General features: G+C 38.5%; 1 protein-coding gene across 1 annotated transcript in view; it reads left to right on the forward strand.

Annotated features, from left to right (window-relative positions):
• The first annotated feature begins 4839 nt into the window (after positions 1 to 4839).
• ppp3ca (protein phosphatase 3, catalytic subunit, alpha isozyme) overlaps positions 4840 to 22164 on the forward strand; it is a 314158-nt gene continuing 296833 nt past the window's right edge. Inside the window, 1 exon segment of the mRNA XM_052015048.1 lies at positions 4840 to 4978. Within this exon segment, the coding sequence (XP_051871008.1) occupies positions 4924 to 4978 (55 nt within the window). The 5' untranslated portion in view covers positions 4840 to 4923.

The raw sequence follows: 22164 nt of genomic DNA on the forward strand, positions 1-22164 counted from the left end.
TATCCAGTTACCAATGGGATTACATGTGGTTCATAAGTTATCCATAGAACATAGACTTCAGTGGAAGATCTTGAGGCAATCTCTCCACATGTTCCAGTCCATCTAGCACTTTTCCTGCATTGACTGGTGACCAATTCTCTCAAGCACCTCATTGCTGATGATTTGTTGGTCTCAAGTGACTCCAAGAAGTCTTCTGATACATTGAGGGTGTATACTGTTTAATCTCTGTTCCTGCTTGGAGTACATGGGTCAGAAAAGTAGCAAGGACACACCTAATAGGCTGAAATATTTGCATTCAGGGTTAGCAACTTATTGTTCCAAACACATAATTGAAGTATGCCAACTGTGACAGAGGCATTGTGATTTTCATATCATTTTGTCTATCCGGGCTAATTGAGCTGGTAAGATTTGAACTGAGGTAGGAGAGATGATCTGCAGTGTCAAAGGCTTCCTTACTGATGTGGATTTTGAGTGGAAAATTAATATCCTATGACATGACAAGTGTTTTCTTGACACTGATTACCATGCTGAGCTTGGTGCATTATAGAACATGTTCACCATGATCTGCAGTTCATTGGCTGAATTAAACTGATGAATTCAATATTATCAGGAAACCGATACTGAATAATGAGTTGAGTGACATGTCCGTTCCTCTGAAATTGTCCGATGTTGGTCAACCTGCCTTCCAACCTCCATTCAGTTGATACACCAGAGTGATTGCTTTGAGAAGCATACTTGAAAGGAATGACAAAGATGCCAAAGTCATTGCCTTGTTAACAGAGCCTTGTTACAAACCAATACCAATGCTGAAATGTATTCTTTTTACTCATACTTCAGTGTTGTTTGCAGACATCTTGTCCACAGTTTACAAGGTGTAGGCTAGGCCTTGTTACAAACCAACACCAATGCTGAAATGTGTCGCATTAACACAATGTGACATTTCAAAGATCGGAAAGACCTATAACACTGCCATCTGCAGGAACAACAGGTATTCAATTGTGTGCAAGACCAATGCATCAAATTTAAGGTGCAATAGATTGTTTGAAATACTGAGGTGAAAGTCCAGAAGAACATTCTTCCCATCGTGCCTCTCCAATGTTGACTCTTTATTTGAGAAGATCTTTCATTCCCAGGCCCAGAGATTCCCAGAAATTTATGGCCATATGATCTCTTGTAAGTGATTGAATAAAAACTATTTCCTCAACCAAATTAAAGATTATGTCTGAAGAGGGATTGCTAACTTGGAGAATTTGCTGCTTTGGATCATTAGCAAATCCGTTGCTACAAGATTGGGAGGGTGAGTCTTCTAGCTACCTAGCAACTGAGCAGTAATGCTGGAAGAATTCTTCAAGTTGCCCTAACTTAATTTTCTGTCACTTTCCTGGCGTAGTTTCCACATGTTGGAAAATCTCATAGAGAAAATTCCTGCTGCTACATGATTAGAATGTTTTGACCAGCTTAATGGGGCCATCTCTTTCAAGACTAAAAATGCCCCTGATATTTACGACATCTACATGAAGTGATATGTTCCTTTGTTACCTCTAGATTGTTTCGTTGGTAAAGCTGGCTTCTGTGTGGTGATTTGTACCTCTTATGTGTCATGGATAGACAAATGACTGCTGAAATGTGTTCCACATTATTTGATGTTATTGAACATATCTAGCATCCTCTGGGAATAAGTGCATCATATGCATGGAGAACTGAACAAACTATGTGACTGGTGCACAAAAGACATAATCAGGTTTTACATTAATTTTTATCATGCAGGGTAAAGAAACATTGCTTCATGCCAAAGAATTTCTGAGCCACTATGTATTCTTTTTACTCATATTTCAATGTTGTTTGCAGACATCTTGTCCACAGTTTACAAGGTGTAGGCTAGGCCCATTATGTTCCATTCACTTAAATTAGACACCTGCCACACTCAAGCTGCACAGTGCTCATTTGCAATAGAAACTGAACACATGAGCCCCTTGAATTAAAATAAATATTCAAGATATTTTCCCTTTCTCCCATTCCTCCTATTTTTCTCTCTTGTCTTTCTGCCTCTATTCTATGTGTGATGTGGCTAATGAAGACCTGGCTTCTAGCTGCTGCTGGTCTCCAACAATCCAGTTTTGGAATCGTCAGTGCCTCAGAAGGTATCCCCAGTGTAACAGTACTAGTTTAACTTAACTGAGACCCTCATCTCAATTTCAGATGTGACTTAGTTCCACCTTGCAGACACAGAATTGTTCTTAAATTTTTAGACCCATCCATCTGATCAAAGTGTCATTTTGCACAAGCTTGAGTGTAACCAATACCCCTCTATCCATTCCTCTTATATAAAATTCATGACACAGTAATATTATTAGTATACTTAATGACCATTTAATATTCTCCAATTGTTCATTTTTATGATGGCTAGCATAATGAACATAATGAATCTGTTTTTTCAAATTATTACCATGGTATAGAATATAATATTCATAATCGTCTCTAGTGCAAGACAAATTCTTGTTTCCACCTCAATCAATTCTGAGCTCAGCAATATTATGTCAATATTGTGTTCTTCTGTCAGTTTTATCTTCATGCCACTTAGTACATTCACAATGGACCAACTTCAGAATACTTATTCCACCAGGACCCTTCCCTCTGACTTCCTTCTTTCTCTTCATCTAATCATTGGGAATTGTCACAATGATATCTGTTATTCTGATTTCTCTCATGCATCAGGCACACTAATCTACCCCTCTACAAACTTTCAGAATTCCATTTCCTCAGATTCAATTGTGTACAGTTCTGGTTGTCACACTACAGGAAGGACACGACTGGGTGGGAGAGGGTGCAGAAAAGATTCACCAGGATGTTGCCTGGGATGGAGCATTGCAGTTACAGGGAGGGACTGGATAGGCTCACTTGTTTTCTTTGGAGTGGAGGAGGCTGAGGGGTGACCTTATTGAGTTATACAAAATTATGTGGGGTGAAGATAGGGTAGATAGTAGGAAACTTTTTTTTCCATAGCAGAGGTGTCTAAAGCTAGAGGGCATAAGTTCAGGGTAAAGCATAAGAGATTTAGAGGGAATCTGTGGAATAATTTTCTCACTCAGTGTGTGGTTGGCATGTAATGCCTGAGGGGGTGGTAGAAGCAGACACTCTGACAACATTTAAGGAATACTTCAATGAGCATTTGAATCACCAAGGCATAGAAGGTTATGGACCAAGTTACTGGTGAATGGAATTAGTATAATGGGTATTTTATGGTCGGCATGGACATGGTGGGCCATAGGGCCTTTTCTGTAATGCCTGACTCTATGATTAACCATGACGGTCACTAAATGTGCTGACAAGGTGGTGCTTTTGACTGGAAAACAGATCTCTTTATGAAGACTAAAATGCAACCCTCTCATGCCTTTTCAAACCTACCCCGGGCCATGACCCAGCCTCTGAATCATTGATGGTGATGTTATAATCAACATTATTTTCAGGCTGCAAATTGAACTCCTCTCCTCTAACAGTAGATCATCATTCTTTGAGTATAAAGTAACCTAAATCTTTATAGCTCGCTTCTACCTCTCTCCCAATATTCATTGACAAGACTTCCTAATAGGTCTTATGTTTCAGCCGATTCTTCCATATTGGTTACTTCTTGCTTTCTCAACTTATTTCTTTTCTCCTTATCCAGTCTATCTGATCTACATTCACTAGTCCTCCAATATTTTCCAGCACTTCTTAACAGTTTCCTAGCCCTGACCTTTTCCTTGTCACCAGGAACACCAATCCCTGCATCTCTATGTCCAGGTAAATGTATATATTCATATTCAAATACAGTGATTTAAACTAAACAAATAAAAAAGTAGTTTTTTTGATACCTGGGACTGAATAATTCCATAGCTAACATAGAGAAATCAGGAGCGAGTTAATTATAAATTATAATCCTTTGGATGTCATTTGGACAGATATACAAAAATTGTAATTAACTTCCTTTTTTAACTAAAATATACAGAAATTTTATTCCCACGCAAAGATAACTCATACATAAAATGCGAAAAGACGAGAAATCGGAAACTAAAACAAAAAAATGTGAGAAATGTTTATCAGTTAAGACATCTGCGGAGATCAGAGTTCACCTTGCGGGCTGGATCTCTCGGGGAAACGTTCCAGCAAAAAGAATTTTAAAAATGCCATTTTATAAAGAATATTACATTTATTTTTTTTTAAAGTGAAATTTAACGAAGAGTCCATCACCCAAACATTAATGCATGCTCTCCCAACAGATGCTGCTAAAACTGACATCTCCCGCCCCGCTCCGCCCCCTCATCTTTTTTTCCTATTTCAACAGACATGATGCAAAAGTAGCCCGTCTTGTTCACTGAGCGTTTTATTTGCAGATCCTCAGCATTGTAGATTCGCCTGTGTTCTTTTGCATCACCTACTCGGGCTTTATTTGGATTTTCCAAGGAAAGAACAATGCAATGTATTATGTGCGTGTGTGGCTGCGTGCGTGTATGTGGTGGTGGTGGTGGTTGGGGGGGGAAGACAGAGGGTATCCCTGTGCCTCCGTGAGAGGGCAGTATGAGGCTGACCCTGGCACCAGTTGCGTGGGAGTTCCCCGAGCGGGCGCTATGCTGCCGCTCTGCTGCTGCTGGCGCGGCGCGGCGCCTGGTGACGTCCGAGCAGTCTGGGCGTGCGCGCTGCCGCGGAGGCTGTTGCTGCTGTTGCCTGGAGCGCGCGCGGGCTTCCCATTCCCGCTCCGTTTGCGGCGCGTGCACGCCCCCCCCCACCGCTACAGCGGCTGTGACGGCGCCGCGCGTGCCCGTCCTCGCCCACCCGCCCGCTCGCTCTGAGCAGAGCAGCGCTGCCCGGGTGATGCTGTAGCAACTGCAACCTACCGCACGCTGCACTCGGGACAACGGAGACTGCCTGAACCCATTGCATTCGCTCATGAAGATGTCCAACAATGACATTAATATATCTTCCACGGAAAGGATGGTAAAATGTGAGTACATGCCAAAATTAAAATACACCATCGATAATTACATGAAAGCATAGCCAGAGAACAATTAGAGACGATTGAATGCATATGTGATGATGGTGATACCGTTCTGTGGAAGCATTGGGAGCTCATGCAGATCGTTGGCTACATTTGGATAGAAAAATATTAAACATATAGCATTCGATTTCACTGTCTTATTTTAAGAAGGTCGTTTGTAAAATAATATTCTAACCGTTGAATGTTTTTCGTTTGCTAATTAAATTTAACCGAGATTTATATTTCATCGCGATGACAGGTATTGCTTTGGTGTGTAAAGGCTCTAATTCTGTTAGTTACAATTATCCCTATCTTTTTGAGCATGGCTGTCGCTCGTTTGCTATTATTCCAGTCAACCTTCCCACCTATTGCCAACTATATAATTATTCAGAATTTTTAAGCAGACTGGCGCTGTCCAAGAGATTGCTGCTGATCTCCACACAAGCCACTTGGTCAACGCATGCGAAAATAGATTCGGGTTACATTTTTTTACGATTAACGAGAACGGCGACCTCGTTTTCTGTTTATTTTATTTATGATAAAGTCTTCTGTTTGTTTTGGTTTCCGCATGTAAAGCCACCGCCCGAGTGGAATATGCGTTTTATTGCAGTGGCTTCGCGACAACGTCCATTTCAGAGTGAGTGGGTGATTCCCTCATTTAAAGGTCTCCCCTGGCATTCAGAACATCCACGCAATAGGCGTTACTGCAGATTCCTATTTAGAAGTGGATGGGAAGGGGGGGGGGGGGATGTTGGAAGAACCCTCTTGTTGATGGTGTAAATGTTGTACATGGTTATCTTGGAATTAAATAACGATTGATAGCTATTAGTGGAATGAGTCAGTGGGATTACCTTTGAGGCAGTTGTGCATTCCACGCCAGTGGTTATACATTGCTCAGTGTAGGGATGTTTGTGGAAACACGGGGCACTTTGGAGTTAATTGAAATCTGATTACCGAAAAAAAATCCCTTATACTGGAGGGCAAACGACGTCAGAATGCGATAATCTTCACGTGTCGCGTTAGACAGGTTTGCTGAATATTGGCTCTGGTTCATCTCCAGATTAAATGCAATAGCATAATAACTGAACAGTTACAGTTTAGGACGTGCACGACTGCATTATTCTGGCAAATAAGCTTTAATATTTTGTTTATTATTATAGGTGATGGCTAACTAGACTGATGATTTTGTGCAAAATTGGATTCCCAGTGCATTTGCTGTATTCCATTTATTCTTTTGAGGAAGTCTGAACATATGAAGCAAGTGTTTACTTTTATTGTTTATTGATTAAATTTTTAGCCTGTGTGTAAACAACCACCATTGACATAGTGAAAATGAAAACCATTGAATAGCATATAATATATGAACTGAATAAACAAAAGCCAAATTTCCAAAAAAAATTAGCAATTTGTTTAAGATTTTACATTAAAGGAACCATTTTGAACCTTCACCTCACATAGGTCTGTTCAGTATTGTTACTGTCTAAAATATTGCTAATTCAATTGGTTCATGATAGTAAATTGCTTTTGGATATTAAATTAAATATATAACTACAAGCATGTGAGAGAGTGATTAAAAAAAACTTCCATGATCTTGTTACATTACAAACTGCTGTAAAACCAATGAAGTACTTTTGATAGTTACTCTTCTAATGAAGAAAATGTGGCCATTTTTCACATGCTGACATAATTAGTATTTGAAGAAATTCTGATGACTTTCTGTGATGTCATTTGAAGTCAGGACACTTGGACAACTCCCCGAAAGGTGTTTGCTTTAATATAGCCAAAAGACAGCATCTTGAAATGTATCTATCACAACACTTGGCTTTTAATGCTGAGTTCACTGAAGTGGGACTTGAACCCAAAGCCTCTGATTTATGATGAGTTTGCTTTCGGTAGAGCCATGGTTGACGGTGAGGGCTCATTGATGGATAATTTACACCTATCCATGAGGTTCTTTAGTTCATTGTTTAAATTGTACTTCCAATTTGCCCTGTCTCAAATATGACTGCCAGATTGATGGCCAGAGAAGCATAATTTCTCTCGCTTTCACAGTTAGTAGATGCCTGTGACGTGGTGACGATCAGCCTGCTCTTGGCCTTAAACACATTGAAGCATCTCTTAACTGTGTTCTACTAGCTATGTTTGAATTTTACCAAACACTGGTAAAGTACCAAATAGTTCAGACCCCCTTATCAGTAAACCCTGATAAAGAATGCTAAGACTAGTTGTGTTAATATATGCTCTTGTGAATGCTAGTATGTACAGAAATGTAAAGTTAATGTTTATGCCATCATTTTGATTGGAAAAAAAAGTATTATAACTCCATGGACTTCCATTGAATGGTGGTTACTCGTTCATTTAGATTCAAGGTAAATCAATTGTAGATTGTACAAAGTCCTTCATACAAGTCCTTCATTCCATCTTAAACTGGATATTCATAGAATTGCCTGATTTAGTTTACTCCTGGGTTCGATGCTCCCAAATATCTTGATGTTGTAAAATATTGCTTAAATTGCACATTTGCATTCATTATTTTAAACAAAACTCAGGTGGTTTCCTTTTTAGCTTGTGAGCTCCTTCTGATTTCACAAACCCTTTTAAAGCAACTTATTTATAAGCATGACTATGGTAGCTGCATAAGGTAGCGCTTGACAAGATAATACTCAGCTGTAATGACTTCTGCAAGTAAGGGGTACCTTCATAAGTTTTTAGATTCTATTTGACCATCTGCAAAACAAAGGAAATGATTCAAATAAACTAAAGCATCATCCCATGTCAAAAACAAATTTCATACTATGTGATAGATCAGAATAACCCAAGGGTATTTTCATGTATAAAAGCAAAATGTGTGACAACTTTTAAAGTTTTATTCATGATATACTTGTATGAATGACAAATTATTATAAGCTGTTAAAAACTTTGACAAAAGAAAAATAATGCTTAAGAGGAATAAATGAAATCTTTAGTAGCTCCAAGAACTTGCATTTTTTGTTTAAGATAGTGGCAACAAAGAAATTGAATCATGCCATAAAGAATCAGGTGCAGCAAGAAAACAGATATTGGCAGAAAAATGGATACAAAACAGCACTGCTAAATGAAATAAAACAAAACTATACTGCTGATTACAGAATTCCAATAGAGAATGAGAAGGTGCTGAAAACAGTGTGGAGATACCAGTTGTTAACATTTCAAAAATGGATTCTTCATTAAGAATTGTTTTGTTAAAGAGTCCATCCCTGAAACATTAACACATCAGTACATTTTTCAGTCGATCGACCTGCTGTGTATTTCAAACTTTGATTCTTATTACAAGGTAGCCTTTGATTTTCTTTGTTTCTATCAGCAGGAAAGTATTTGTTCTAGATTAGTGAAGGAAAGTAATTTTTCTTCTCCAATTAGTTATATAAAATAAAAAAACTTTTCACATCCTCAGGATATCCCAAAGCCTTTATAACCAATAATGTATTTTTATAATGTAGTTGCTGTTATAATGTAACAAACATAGCAGACAGTAGATCATATCAAGGTCCAACAAACAGCAAAATGATGTTGAGAAGATAACCTATTTTAGTGATATGGATGAAAGGATAAATATTGGCCAGAACTCTATGAAGAACTCTTTTCTCAGAAGTAATTCTATTTTTATGTTTACTGGACAGGCTAGACAGAGCCTCAGCAGTTCTGCCCCTCTCTAGGCTATGCTTGAACAGCTGACTAGGTTTTGTGCTCAAGATTCTGGAGTGGGGCTTGAACCATCATGCGTTTTTTTTTCTCCAGAATTTAACAAGGAATTATTGGGGACATGTAATTGTAGGTTATATAACAGTGCTACAGGACTGAAAGTCATTTTTCCTGGGATACAACAGGATTAAGTGAGATTCAGGGTTGAATAACACTGACACATGGGAGATGTTTTCAGCAGCTCCCTCCATATAACCAATGATTGCAGTCCCCTAACCCATATCATGTGATGCTTGTGTAGAATATTACAGGGAGCAATAAGGTTTCATTGATCTAAAGTGCTTTGGTCACTCACAACCCAACTGAGTTTACATTGTGCTACCTGCTTCACAGCTGCGTGATTTAAAAGGAGTCTCTATGGGGGTACCTCTGCCTATGTTGGGAACTTGACTTGGGTAGATTCCCTTTAAGTTATTTACTAATTTGCTCCTCCTCCATTCTCTTTCCCTTCAGCAAGCTCATGATCTCTCAGAATTTTGCTGCACCCACTGAACATGTGACTCCCCCACACCAATCACTTGAACCTCCTCCATCAATGATTTAACTCCACTCCCCCATTAATCATCAAACATAACCCTTCCCACCACTGATAAGTATCAATAAACACCCAGTCCTTTCTTCCTGGATCTTTGGTATTGCTGCTATGATGTTCCAGCAAAGAGCAGGGAAGTGGAAAGTTTCTGTGTCTTTTCCAGTAATCTTAATAGTGGGTCACTCAAGCTACTTTAAGCAGCAGTTCCTCTTATGAATGGCTGCTCTAAGAGCTCTTGCAAAAACTGGACATTCTGCAGGTAAATTCATGCTTTGTGTGTGACTTCTGAAATTATGCATGGCCAGTATGTGCAATCATACCAAAGTCACAGAACTGCAGTGCACAAAAAAACCCAGTCATTCGCTTTGCAATGCCTTCCTAGCATATTTCATGCATTGTACAATTTCTAGTTTTCTTTTCACATCTTATGATATTGAGTGTACCATCCAAGAGCTCTAAACTTAATTCAAGACTTTTAAGTTCTATCTGGTATAAGTATCTACAAGTACCCTCACTATAGAAAGATTATACTGTATCAACCTATACTTCAAGGACTAGTTTACTTCACTAGTTTAGTCTCCACAGAAAAGGTCTAGCTGTCAATGATCACTATTTAGAGCAGTAGGTCCCTCCTCCCGACCAAGGAGAGGATACTTCCAGCTAACAAAGCACTTTAAATGCAGTTTATTTTAAGTGAGACATGTTTAATTCTAATAAGTAATTCTTAACAACAACTTGTAACTTACAAAGGATTTCCAAACACAAGTACAATTCTTACAAACTAATAAGTCATACCAAGTTGCAGACAAACAAATCATCCATTGCAAAAAAACCAAAAGCTGAGGAATGAATTCTAGGTTTTCTTTCTGTAACCCCTTCTCTCTGTCATTCCCCCCACCCTGACTGCTTTCTAACATTTATACTGTTTTTTTTTCACTTAGTTGACATCATTGGCATGTGATGTTTCTTCAACCACATTTTCAGGCCAGGTGACTGGAGTGTTTAATTAAGTAAACCTGGATCCCATTGTTCTCTTGTTTATGTTAAGAGGCCTGGCAGGGAAAATTAGTTAGGAGTTTAACTTAGCAAACAACAGACATCTTCAGCCTTGGACAATTTCTGCTGTTTTTGCAAAAGGGAATTTAGCTTAATGAGCAACCACTTTTTGACCTTTGGACAGGTCATGCTGCTGTGCTCAAAAGCTGAGGTTAGCAATAAGCCTTTTTTGGGGCCTGGAAAGTGAATATTCATGACAGTCTGTGCACATAAAAATACAGGATGAAGTTTACAAATGTTATTAAAGTTCAGTAAAATCTTAATACTTTGAATATGATTCTTTTGTGGGTTGTTAAGAATGCCTCTTATTTATGGGTTACATTGCTGTGGTGTTTCTTTCTCAAACCTATCTTTGCATTTTCACCACCATTAAATGTTTGAAACTTGTGTCATTTATCCATCCATCCATCTATGTGTTCATATATCATGCTTGCTTCCCTTTCAGGATTCATTTAATTTATAAATGATAGGAAGTGACTGATTATGTCATCAAAAGAAAGGTCTGTGATCCAGCTCACTAAGATGATATGCTTTTAACCATCATTCAGTAGGTAATATCCTGCAGTGAAATGCTGACTTTAATTTTTCTCTTCATTGAGAATGCCATAGGTAAGATTTACCTCGGCCAATGTTATGAGCTTGAGGACAGACACCTAAAAAATGTTCTTAACCTAGCCGTGGAAAATTGTGAAAGGAAGAAAAGAGAAAATTAAATGGACAAATTACAAAATAGAAATTTATAATATTTATGACTTTTACTGATAATGATACTGCATTTCTCTGCGATTTTTAAAAAAAAAATAATAATTGCTGAAATAATTTCATTTATGAATTATACTAAATTGTTGGTTTATATTATTTTCTTTAATAATGTGATACTTTTATGTAGATTTTGAATAATGGTTCTAAAATACAGCAGTACTATAACAATCATGTTGACTGATATTATTAAATATTTGCTCAAGTAAGAATAATCACTGTACTGAGGAAATAAAAATTGAAATTTTGTCCATGTTACATTTTTAAAATCTTGGCAAACTACATAATGTTAAACAAAAAACAAACTGCTGGGGGAGCTCAGCAGGACTCGACCCAAAACATCAATACCACAGACGCTGCTCGACCCACTGAGTTCCTCCAGCAGTTTGTTTGTTGCTCCAGATTCCAGCATCTGCAGTCTCTTGGGTCCACATACTGTTAATTCCATTTCTCTGTTATACTTATGGAGATTTAGCCAAAAATAAAATTACATTCTTTGCCAAATAATTAATCTGCAAAACTGAACTATAAATCCTAATTTTGATTGACAGACAGGCTAAAGGAGCATATTAATCAGTTACATAATACAAAATAGAAGCTGTGCCAGGATTAGATCAGAGGTAGGCCTGTTGTTAAGATAATATCGTTATAATATATGGGCCATATTTCCTGTGGTATTGTAATAATGTCACGCAGTTCCCTTACATGCATTTGATATGCTATTTTTCTTCTTGCATTGATTTATCTTTGTTACATAATCATGTTAGAACTTTAAATTTTCCCAGTAAGATTGTATGCATGGTTGACCTGTGAAGGAGGTAGGGGTGTATGTGTGCATGCATGAGTGTGCTGTGTACACTTAAAACTACAAAATGGCAACTCCTGGTGCTGTGCAGGTTCGTGGAGTGAATCAAAGTGGACACTACATTATAGAGTGTGTTATTACTAATGCTGTAAACATTGAGTTATGCTGCAGATACTTTCAGAAGTCACACACAAAGCATGCATTTACCACAGTTATGTCATGAGCTCTTAAAGCAGCAATTCACAAGAGGGACTGTTGCTTGAAGTAGCTTGAGTGACGGGCTGTTAAGATTCGATGCTAACATCATGATGTCAATCAGCGTGCAATGCTGAGTTGATGCCAGTACTGCAGTTTTGGAGCTTAGAATTCCAGCTAATATTTTCTCTTGACCTCGCATAAATGAACATACACTGAGCAGCAGGAAGATCCCTCCACCAGTACAATTGAAAGGAATTTATCACCACTTGCAGATTAGTAGCTTGCTCATCTCTCCAGGGTGGTCTTCTTCATTGTGGCTCCAGCCCAACTAATACAGTTCTATACCATATGCTCTCAATATTCTGTACAGACCACTGCCTCCATTGAGTGTTTCTGTGAAGGCCAGTTCCATTTTCTCTCAATGGGGAATAGGACATGTCTACTCAAATGAGCTCCTGTTGCTAATGAAAGTAAATCACTTTGTCCTGCAAGAGACGGAAGTGTATCAGCGAGGGCCACGGACTCTCTGAGGGGGATGTAGTTGAATAGCTAACGGTATGCTTCAACTATGAAATTTAGATTTAGAATTTAGCAGTGTTACATGTATGGGGTTGGGGTAAAGTATTTGAATTTCAGGTGGAAGAATAAATTTAGTGATTGTTGGTAGACGAGAGGTGTGGGGGGGGGGGGGGGGGGTGATTTGACTACAGTCTGGGGCCAGTAGTGCAGATGGTAAAATATAACATTCACTGACCTTGATCCGCTTCTGAGGTCATTGAATAAATTGTAGGATTGCATCCATATTCTTGCAGATTGACTCACAGGATTGAATTCTAGGATTATCTATTCCCCTTGTCTTCAGAGGTTATGTTTGACTGGCCTTCTGGACCCAGGCAAATACAAGCCATCTTTTAATTTGTGTCTCTTCTGCCTGAGGCGTCAGTGTAGCACCTGGAAATTTTGAAGTCCATCTATTCTGTGGTAACCATTTTTTTTAAGGTATTCCCTGGTCAGGTTCACACCCTGCGAATCTGTAAGGATCAGATGTACAAGCTTGCTTTAAGTATTGTGGGTTAGATTTAACTGTAGCTAGCCACTCAATTTATTGGCCTCTGCTAAATGCATCCAGGCATTGAAGAGCATTGTTAGTACTGACTGGATGCTAAAATCAGTTAAATGAGCAGTCAGCACAAAGTTGGCATGCTGCCTGCATTGCAATTAACAGTTGCAGGTTGATTACGCATACAATGCACTCTCCTGTTTTTGGGAGCTAGCAAAAGTCATTACTAATATCTTTAGGAATGTGAAGCCATAATTGAACCATCCTGGATAGTCTACTTCTGGCACTTGGTCATAGGAAGACCTGAAGTGTTAAGTTTGAAGTACAAGAAGATAGTTCAATACAGGAACTGAAGTGAGCATACACTGCAAGTACAATTCAGTCACTGAGTTTTCTCCTGCAAATTATTCATTTGAAATTTAGTTATTATTAAAATTATTCTGCAGAATTTGTTCTCTTTGCAGACATATCATTGCTTTTCAATAAAATAACCCATGAGTGAAATATTATACTGTTAGTTTCATTTGCATGAATGTGTTCTCCAAATGTAAATCTTTCCTCATTAATCAACTGTATTTTCATATTAAAATACAGATACTTTTTACTGGATACTCAAACGGAATACATATAGGTAGAAATATTAAAAGTCAGTCAACTGCAAGTCTTTATAGGCATTCAGAAGATTTATCTATTTCATACAAGTGATCATATTGGGCTAAATCTCACTGGATTGGACTGACTGCTGGGAATTAACGCCCACAGTCTTTCCTCAACTTTTCCTTATTAGGTCTTGAAGTGCTGGCCTATTTTATGGCCCTGAAACATCCCTTGGTCTTAGTGGTGACAGGGTCTCTGAAAGAGCAGTGAGGAAACCAGGTCCCCAAATGATCTGAAAGGTTTTCCAGCTGGCAAAACTCTAACCAAGTTTTAATTTCAAAACTAGACTTTATTTATATAAAAATATAAGTACAGCAAATGAAATCTATACTCACTTTCCGTCACGTTCATTGTGCCACCAAATCGATACATAGTCTAACAAAGCCACTCATGGTCTCCTCTTTAAACAATATACCCATAAAGTGCTTGAGAGGCTGTTACACAGAAGCCAGCCCCTCAATGTGCAGTGGCAGCAGGACCTTAGACGATGGTCCTTCCCCACAAATCCTTTGCAGTAGTTGCACCGAGCTTCCCCATCCCAGTCCACTGACTCTCAAAGCTGTCATTGTTAGGGTCATTTGACAATTTTTAAATGTCTCTGCCATCCAGAAATGATCAAAAACTTTAAATCAAAATAACTGATTTGAAAAATTAACAATCATTCATTTAAGAAAATAGAAAATAAGGTGAACTACAAGTATCAAAAACATAAATGATTGAAAATATTTGACCAAAGCGATTTAAAATGTGTTTCTTATCCACAGCCCTACAATCCTGCAATAGCTTATCCCAGTGTAAATATTGGCAAATGTCAACTAGATTGAGGTTCACTGCTGGAGTCCATTAGAGAAGCAAATGGACAAACTTGGTGTCCTGAATCTGTCAGTAAAGTCTGGGGTTCCTGATTTTGACAGCAAATGTGCCAAAATCCCAAATTTGCTTCCATTAAGTGGGCAAATGCCGAACAGCATTTGCTTACAAGAACTGGGCCATTATATAACATAATCTCTAGTATTATTCATAAAAATTCAAGTAGTCATGCACAACTTTAAAAATGTTGTGCCCTTGTAATTCAACACTACTATCTAAATTAAATCTGATGTCATTGGCAATAAAACTGTTGCCATAGTTGGTAGCAATCTTTATTTATGATCTTGTAAATATTATCCAGTACAAATTATACAACAAATTATAATTAAATCTGCTTTGATTTTGTGTCAATATCTTTTTTCTCTAGGCAAGGAGGATTAAAGCAATGAAAGGTGAGAATCAAAGCAATGCATTGTTTTTGAAATACGCAAACACAAACTGCTTCCTTGTTTTATGCATGCCAGCCAAACTCTGGGGTGGTTGAAGCATTTTGCATACCAAGCTGAGCTGAACTGACTTACAGTAACACTTGGTACATATAAATACAGAGTTGACTCATAGAATTCCTATGATTTTACATTTGGGCTACAACCCATTGCTATCTAATTGGGGTAATTACATTCCATCAGCTAATATTATTACACTTTAATAACTCTACTCCACTCTCAGCATTTAGTTATGGAATTAAAATTTGAAATAATTTTCTGTAGCGTGGTAATGTATCATATATGCAATGCCATAAAGTGTAGGAGTTTGAATTTTCCACTTTCCTAAACTTTATTAAAAACCATGCAGGAATGAAGCAAAATAAAGTGGCAAATCAAATTAATGTGAAGAGAGGAGGACTTCATTTTCCCATTATCAAATGCTTTACTGCATACATTCTCTCAAAGATTGCTCTCTAAACTGAACTTCTTAGGGAAAAAAAGTAGCCTACAAAATAAGATTACATAATGCTATTTGTTTCTGGGCTATGTGATTAAAATGTGCTTAACATGGATGGAAACTTGATAATGATCCTCTATAGGTCATTTCACATCACTTCAGAAATTTCAATGGGCATTTCTCAGCGCTAACTATGCTTGCATGTCTGATGTGATTCCCACATCACATCTCTGTAGAACTACAGTATTCCCTGTGCATTGTAGGCAAAATTAGACTTTTATCCTGGAAGCCACCATTGTTAGGCAGTACCAAGGTGAAGAGGTCCTCTCAGTGAAGGCCTGGACTGGGACCTTACCAATAAAATTTAATTTCCTATACATATCTTTCATCCTTTGGCATTCCCCCAGGCTGAACCCATAAGCAAGCAACCCTCTGATTGATTGGCCCTTGCTGTCTGAATTATCCCCCTTGCTCATCAATATTTCCTACCGCCTATTCCTTCCTCTGATTGGCTCAAGCTCTGATCTTGCCAAGTCTCTGATCAGTTCACATTAAACCCCCAACCCTGACTGGCCCAGGCTCCTGGCCAGGTGATTTCTCCTGGTGCTCCAATGTGGGCCCTAATTTCCACACTTAATCTCAGACTCTTATCCAATCTCTGATCCTTTTCATTGACCCAAGTCCCTACCTTGATGCTACTGAAGTTTGGGCTCTAAAGTTACTTAACAATTTCAAGCCCTGTGTGTTTTATAACTACAATCTATTATCATGTGTCAATATCTCCTTTGCTGCTACTTTATTGTGAGATTCAAGGCTTGCCTTTCCACCCTCCTTTGTAGGGATTATTTCTTTGCTGTCACCTCAGTTCTAGTCTTTTACACAGTTTGCAGCATTTGGTGATTCACCCTCATGGTTGTCTCCTTCTGTGCACATCTAACCATTGTTCTCCCTTGACAACAACTTTCTCACAATGATCATTATGGAGTAGATAAATTTTACATTTGTACAAGGCAAGTGACTCATCAGTGACTTGAGACAGGGTAAAGGATCATTATGCTAGATACATTATAAATGGCTTTTAGTTTTGATTTCCAGGTAATGAAACTGCACTGTGAAGAATTGCACTTCAAAAATGTGAGTTCATATGATTTTGTAGGGCTTCATTAATCTTGTAAAAATGTAGGCATTTCATTCATTTATCAAAGATGCAGGGATTTTGATGCAAGTATGCAAAATCTATGTATTGTCTGATAAAATAATTGCAGACCAAAGTCATTATTTAGGTATGTTCTCAAAAGTTCTTTAGGGTTGAATTTTAACCTGCCCACTTAGTGGGTGGTTAACTGCAGATTGTATGCTCCCACTCTCCCCCCCACCCCCCCAACCATCTTACGTGCATTTTCAGCATGGTGGGGGATTCCAGCTGGCAGGGCCTCACTAACAGTTAAATGTAAGGAATCCATGATTGAATTATGATTCTCAGCATGATTTTAACTGGTGATCCTGGCATCTACATGGTGCTGAATCACCAGTGCAAATTGGCATGAGACCAATATGTAATTTTAATTTAGTACTGTTTCCCCATGGGCCAGGAGGAGTGGTACTAGGAAACCTTGGCATGCCCACTCATTGTAGGGGTAGGACAGAAAAAAAAAATTAAGCCATCAAACTTAAAGGCACATACTGGCCAAATAAATTAGTTTTCATTCTTCGCTATTTAGCTTTATTTCTGTAGGACTTTGGAACCCAATGCTGCTCCATGTATCATGAAGTATGCAGCAGGCTATGGACTCGCAGTGTATCAGAAACATTCAATGGAACAATATGTACTTGCTTTAAGTTCTTAAGCTTGTAGATTCTTTATAGAAACCTTGAAAAAAGTTTTGTTCTCGAGTTTTAAAATATTAAAATAATAATTTCAATAAATGCATTAGATTTATTTCTTGTTATTATTTAACAACCTGTTCCAGAATATTCTATATACATTATGTAAAATATTAAGAATGCCATATTCACCTTCCTGGTGACTCATGAAATAATTGCTCCATATTGAGCCACCTAAATTAAGGTGTTATCAACTCAATTCTTGGTTTGCACTGAATGGAGCAGTAGTGGCAGTGTTACAAGAATTTTTCAGTATCCTGGGAGGTATAATAGATCATTTTCCTTGGGGGTTCTCCTTATTATCAGTACCAGCTTTGATGAAAGAGCTATAAAGCCCAGCAACACCTCTTGGGTTTCAGTGTTCAACACCCAGTAAAAATGGGTGAGCAGGCAAACCCCCATGAGAATATTCCTCCAATAAAGCCAAAGTTCTTTTTATTTTAGTATCCAGTGAAGACTGCTGGAAAATGTTATGCATACACGTGAATACCAGGTGTGGACAGGAACAACTTGTTTGTGATGCCACTATTGTTTGAGTAGCCAGTAAAAAATCAGGAAATGATTTATGTCTCCAATTACACTTTCAAAATGGGAAGAGTTGTGTTCAAAATTATGAGTGGGTTTGACCCATGGGATTAACTATTATTTGATTACCTTTATCACCTTCTATGCAGACCTTGATTTGGACAGGCAAACCGCCTGACAAAAACTGACTTGATCTCCGAATTATTAAACTTTGGATTAAAGCTAACATTTAACACCATCTTCCTTCCTGCTTACATTGCGAGTTCCTCAACCCATCCACAAAATGTCAGTGGTATAGGTCGGTAGATCGTCATTTCCAGTGTTATGTAAAGGGATCATAAGTTGAATTAAAGGAAGGCTCATGACATATTTGACATTTTCTTTTACTGCAGTCAATTGTTTGTTTTGAGCCTTACAGATTTCTGCTGTCTGATCCCCAGAAAGCTGGAGTTATTGCAAAAAAGCTCTGCTCATTTTTTTATTCCTGCCGTTTCCAGCCCTCCATTATAAAGTTTTGCTACGGGTCAGTCAAGATTGGCTGCCTTACTTAACTTCCTGCTGCTGAAATATGTGTGTTTCATAAAAGGGAACAATCATGATACCACCTCATTGATTCAGTGTTAATAAACTTTGACTGAAAATTGATTGGGCCTCTGGGTGTGCTTGTGGAGTCTGGCAGAGTCTCACCCAGTGAAATATGCTGCCTTACTGTATGGACTTGAATATTGTAGCATATGTCATTGTGGTTGTGAACAATGATCGTTACTTTAATGCTGGTCACCCCTTTTAAGGATTGTATCATGTGACTAACTTCTTTGTGCTGTAACAATGTTTGTGGAAAGTTCCATGGATATTTTGTGAAGAGCCCTTTAAAAAGCAACACACAATTATGTGACCTCCTTGTGTCTGAAGTGTGTGCAGTAGACTTTGTTAGAGATTAAGATCCCTTTGAGTATACTTACTTCAGATTTATATATAAAAAATGGCTTACCTGAGAGCGACTGGGAGGATGTGTTCCTTGAAAACGGGCCACATTGTGATTTTTTCATAACATGAAGCTGCATCATCCGTGCATGTGTCAAGCAATGCGAGTTGAGAAACTTTGTGTTGATTTATTTACTTTCTTCTTCACATAGATTTTGTGAGAGCAAGTTTTATTCTGTATCTCAAACTTTTGGGTAGGAATTTGTGAATTTTGTAAGGGTGAATTTCCATAATCCAAATGGCTGGATTGCAGGGGTTGTCTTAGTTGAAATTTTTCTGAGTGACCTACAACAAAGTGAGCAAGATAAAGAAGAAATTATGTTGACCACACTGAATGCTTACTTATAATATATGATTGTATTGGGAAAGCATTTTTACTTATTTTTCATATTTAGCTGAAAACACCACTATATTTTTGGAAGATATTGTGGTACATTGTTTCATGGGTTGCTATTATTGGCCTGGGTTACTCCAACAGCATCACCCACTATCATCAGAAAGGAGAAGGGTAGCAGGGATAGGGTCCAGCTATATGTTCCTCTTCAAATCACACATCGCCCTGACGTGGAATTGCATTACCCTTCCTTCATCATTGCTAGGTCTAAATTCTGCAATTCCCTACCCTAGAACATTGCGGGAGTATCATCATCTGTAGGACTCTGGCCGATCAATGAGGTGGCTCACCACTACCTTCACATGGGCAATTTGGGATGGGTGATAAATGCTGGCCTTGCCAGCAATGTCCACATTCTGAAAACTAAATAAACAAAAGTAGTAAAGTAATACACTTTATACAATTGTATGGGATTTGTGGTTGAGTATGTGAGAGTAACATTATCAAAGTATTGCTGAAACTTGGAGCTCTCGACCACCTGGTTGAAGAATAAAAAGAATAAAGACATTCACACAAATGTTGCTAATGCCCACGGCAAGCACATGTAATAGTTAGATCATGGCAACAGTCAAACTGCAAAACTGATTTTATGTAATTGCTGCCATATTGGAGCTCAGTGCTTTAGTCCATGTTCTCTCGTAACCTTGCACAGCTGAATACATATTCACCAGGACAGACCTCAAATCAACGACATTGAAAGGGACTGATACAGGTTTGTTGTTGGTTGACCTCTTCTGGTTGTTAGTTCTGTAAGTGTTTGGTGCATTCTGCAGTTTGTCTAATTTGCAAAAGTCTACAGTGAGTTATGTGCCAGATGCTGAAGATCTTTTCTCTTCAAGCCTTTACCACAGGCAAGTTGCTTCAGATGTGAGTGCATTCGAAGACATTCTCCTTGGTGTGCAGCATGTCTGTAAATATGAGTAGAGACCACGCAGAACTAGAAACAGCGTTAGAAGAGAAAGAGGTGAAGGCTCACAGCGGGAGGTCATACTTAGGATAGTTACAATTTCAACCTTGAAGCAGGTGAGCATTGAATTATTGGTGGTGGTGGTCATGATATTTTATACAATGGGCTCCTTCTAGGTCCATGGTACTTAACACATAGCCTATGGGCTGCCTCTGGCTCCGCAGGATGTTTCAGTCTGTCAAACTAAGGACGAGCAATCCTATCTCCCGTGTCCCATGCACGATATGGAATTACCATATTTACCCTCAGCGAGCTCCCAAAGCTATTCCTGACTGGTGAGGGCCACCGAAGCCCAAGGCCTTCCCAGGGCAACTGGCAAGTAATGCACCCAGACATGCTTGGACAGGTGAATAAGCTGAACCCCTGGACTTCTGTCTGTCAATGGAGCTGAATGTTTGAGAATGTCTGATAGTCATAAACATTGGAAACAATTACTAGAAGTCAATCATAGTATTAAAACTCCTTTTAAAAATTATTCGAAATGATTAAAAAGTAAATATTAAAAACCATTAAATGTGTTTAAGTTACTATTTAAGTGAGGTAGGCTGTGAGGACGCCATCGTCTTTGATTGCTTCATCCCTTTTGCTGACCACAGATTCGTGCAGGCCACATTAGTGCCTGTTGCAACGAGAGTGATACACCTGTCTCGTGTTCCCTCCTATCAAGCAAGGTGTATGTTAGTGTGTGTTGTGCAACTTGATTAGCCAAAGCAGGAAGGTTGTCCTGCTTAGAACCCTTCCTCCCTTCTCCTTTGTGTGCTTCTCTTGATTGCAGAGCTGAAATTGTTTGCAAGCTGTAAGATCAAAAAGTGAGTCTCGTATCAATGTGAACTGTGTATTGTGAACTTGTAAATTTTATGCATGAGTCCCAGTTGATAGAGGTGGTTGGGAAGTGAGCAGTTGAAGTGTGGTAGATTAAACAGTTTGAAAGTATTGGTGATGTTGGTAGGATATGGGGTTTTAAGACAGGTTCCTGATCTTGATCTTATGTGGGAGGTTACTGAATTTTTTGCAATTCCTCATCCCCTGTGAATAGAACACATATCTTTCTTTCTCCCTGTTCTGTACCAAGGCATCCAGTGTTGCGTTGTAAATTTTAAAGCCTGATGTCTTTCTTGTTATAATTTCTTTAGCCAGAGGGTGGTGAATTTGTGGAACTCCTTGCCATGTACAGCAGTGGAAGCCAGATCAGTGGGGGCGTTCAAGGAGGAGATAGATAGATATCTAAATAGTCAGGATATCAAGGGATATGGGGATAAGGCCGGTAATTGGGATTAGAATAGTTTTTTTATTTTTTTTTCTTCTTCTTCCCCCATTCCCCATTTCTCATTTCTATTTCCCTTTCCTTGGAGCAGACTCGATGGGCCGAATGGCCTGCTTCTGCTCCCTTGTCTTGTGATCTTGTGATATGTTTAATTAAAGAATCATAGTGCAGATAAAACTCTGAAAACCTTTGTAGCCACAATGCACCTCTCCTTTGTAAGTAGCTCTCTTTGAAGTTTGCATTCTGCCTGCACTGGAAGCAATGAGCATTTCAATGGCATATTGTGATTTCTGTTTCAGAGAGAGGTTGAATTTAGTCTCCAAGGACCTATTTTTTCATATAAAATCAGACCACTAATATAATTGCTAACATCTTCCTTTCCCTGCTGATTTATCTTTGTGGCATGCTTATTATTGTTTTAGCATTGAGCCCTATAAACTGACCAAAGATTAATGTAACGTATCCATCTCTGACTGATAGATTTGATGGGATCACTTATTAAATCCATATGCAGGAAGATGGTTTGAGTGAAATTGATATTTTATGCATCATTAACCAAAAGATATCCCCTT

Source organism: Pristis pectinata, chromosome 4, assembly GCF_009764475.1.
Source record: "Pristis pectinata isolate sPriPec2 chromosome 4, sPriPec2.1.pri, whole genome shotgun sequence".
NCBI classification, from domain to species: domain Eukaryota; kingdom Metazoa; phylum Chordata; class Chondrichthyes; order Rhinopristiformes; family Pristidae; genus Pristis; species Pristis pectinata.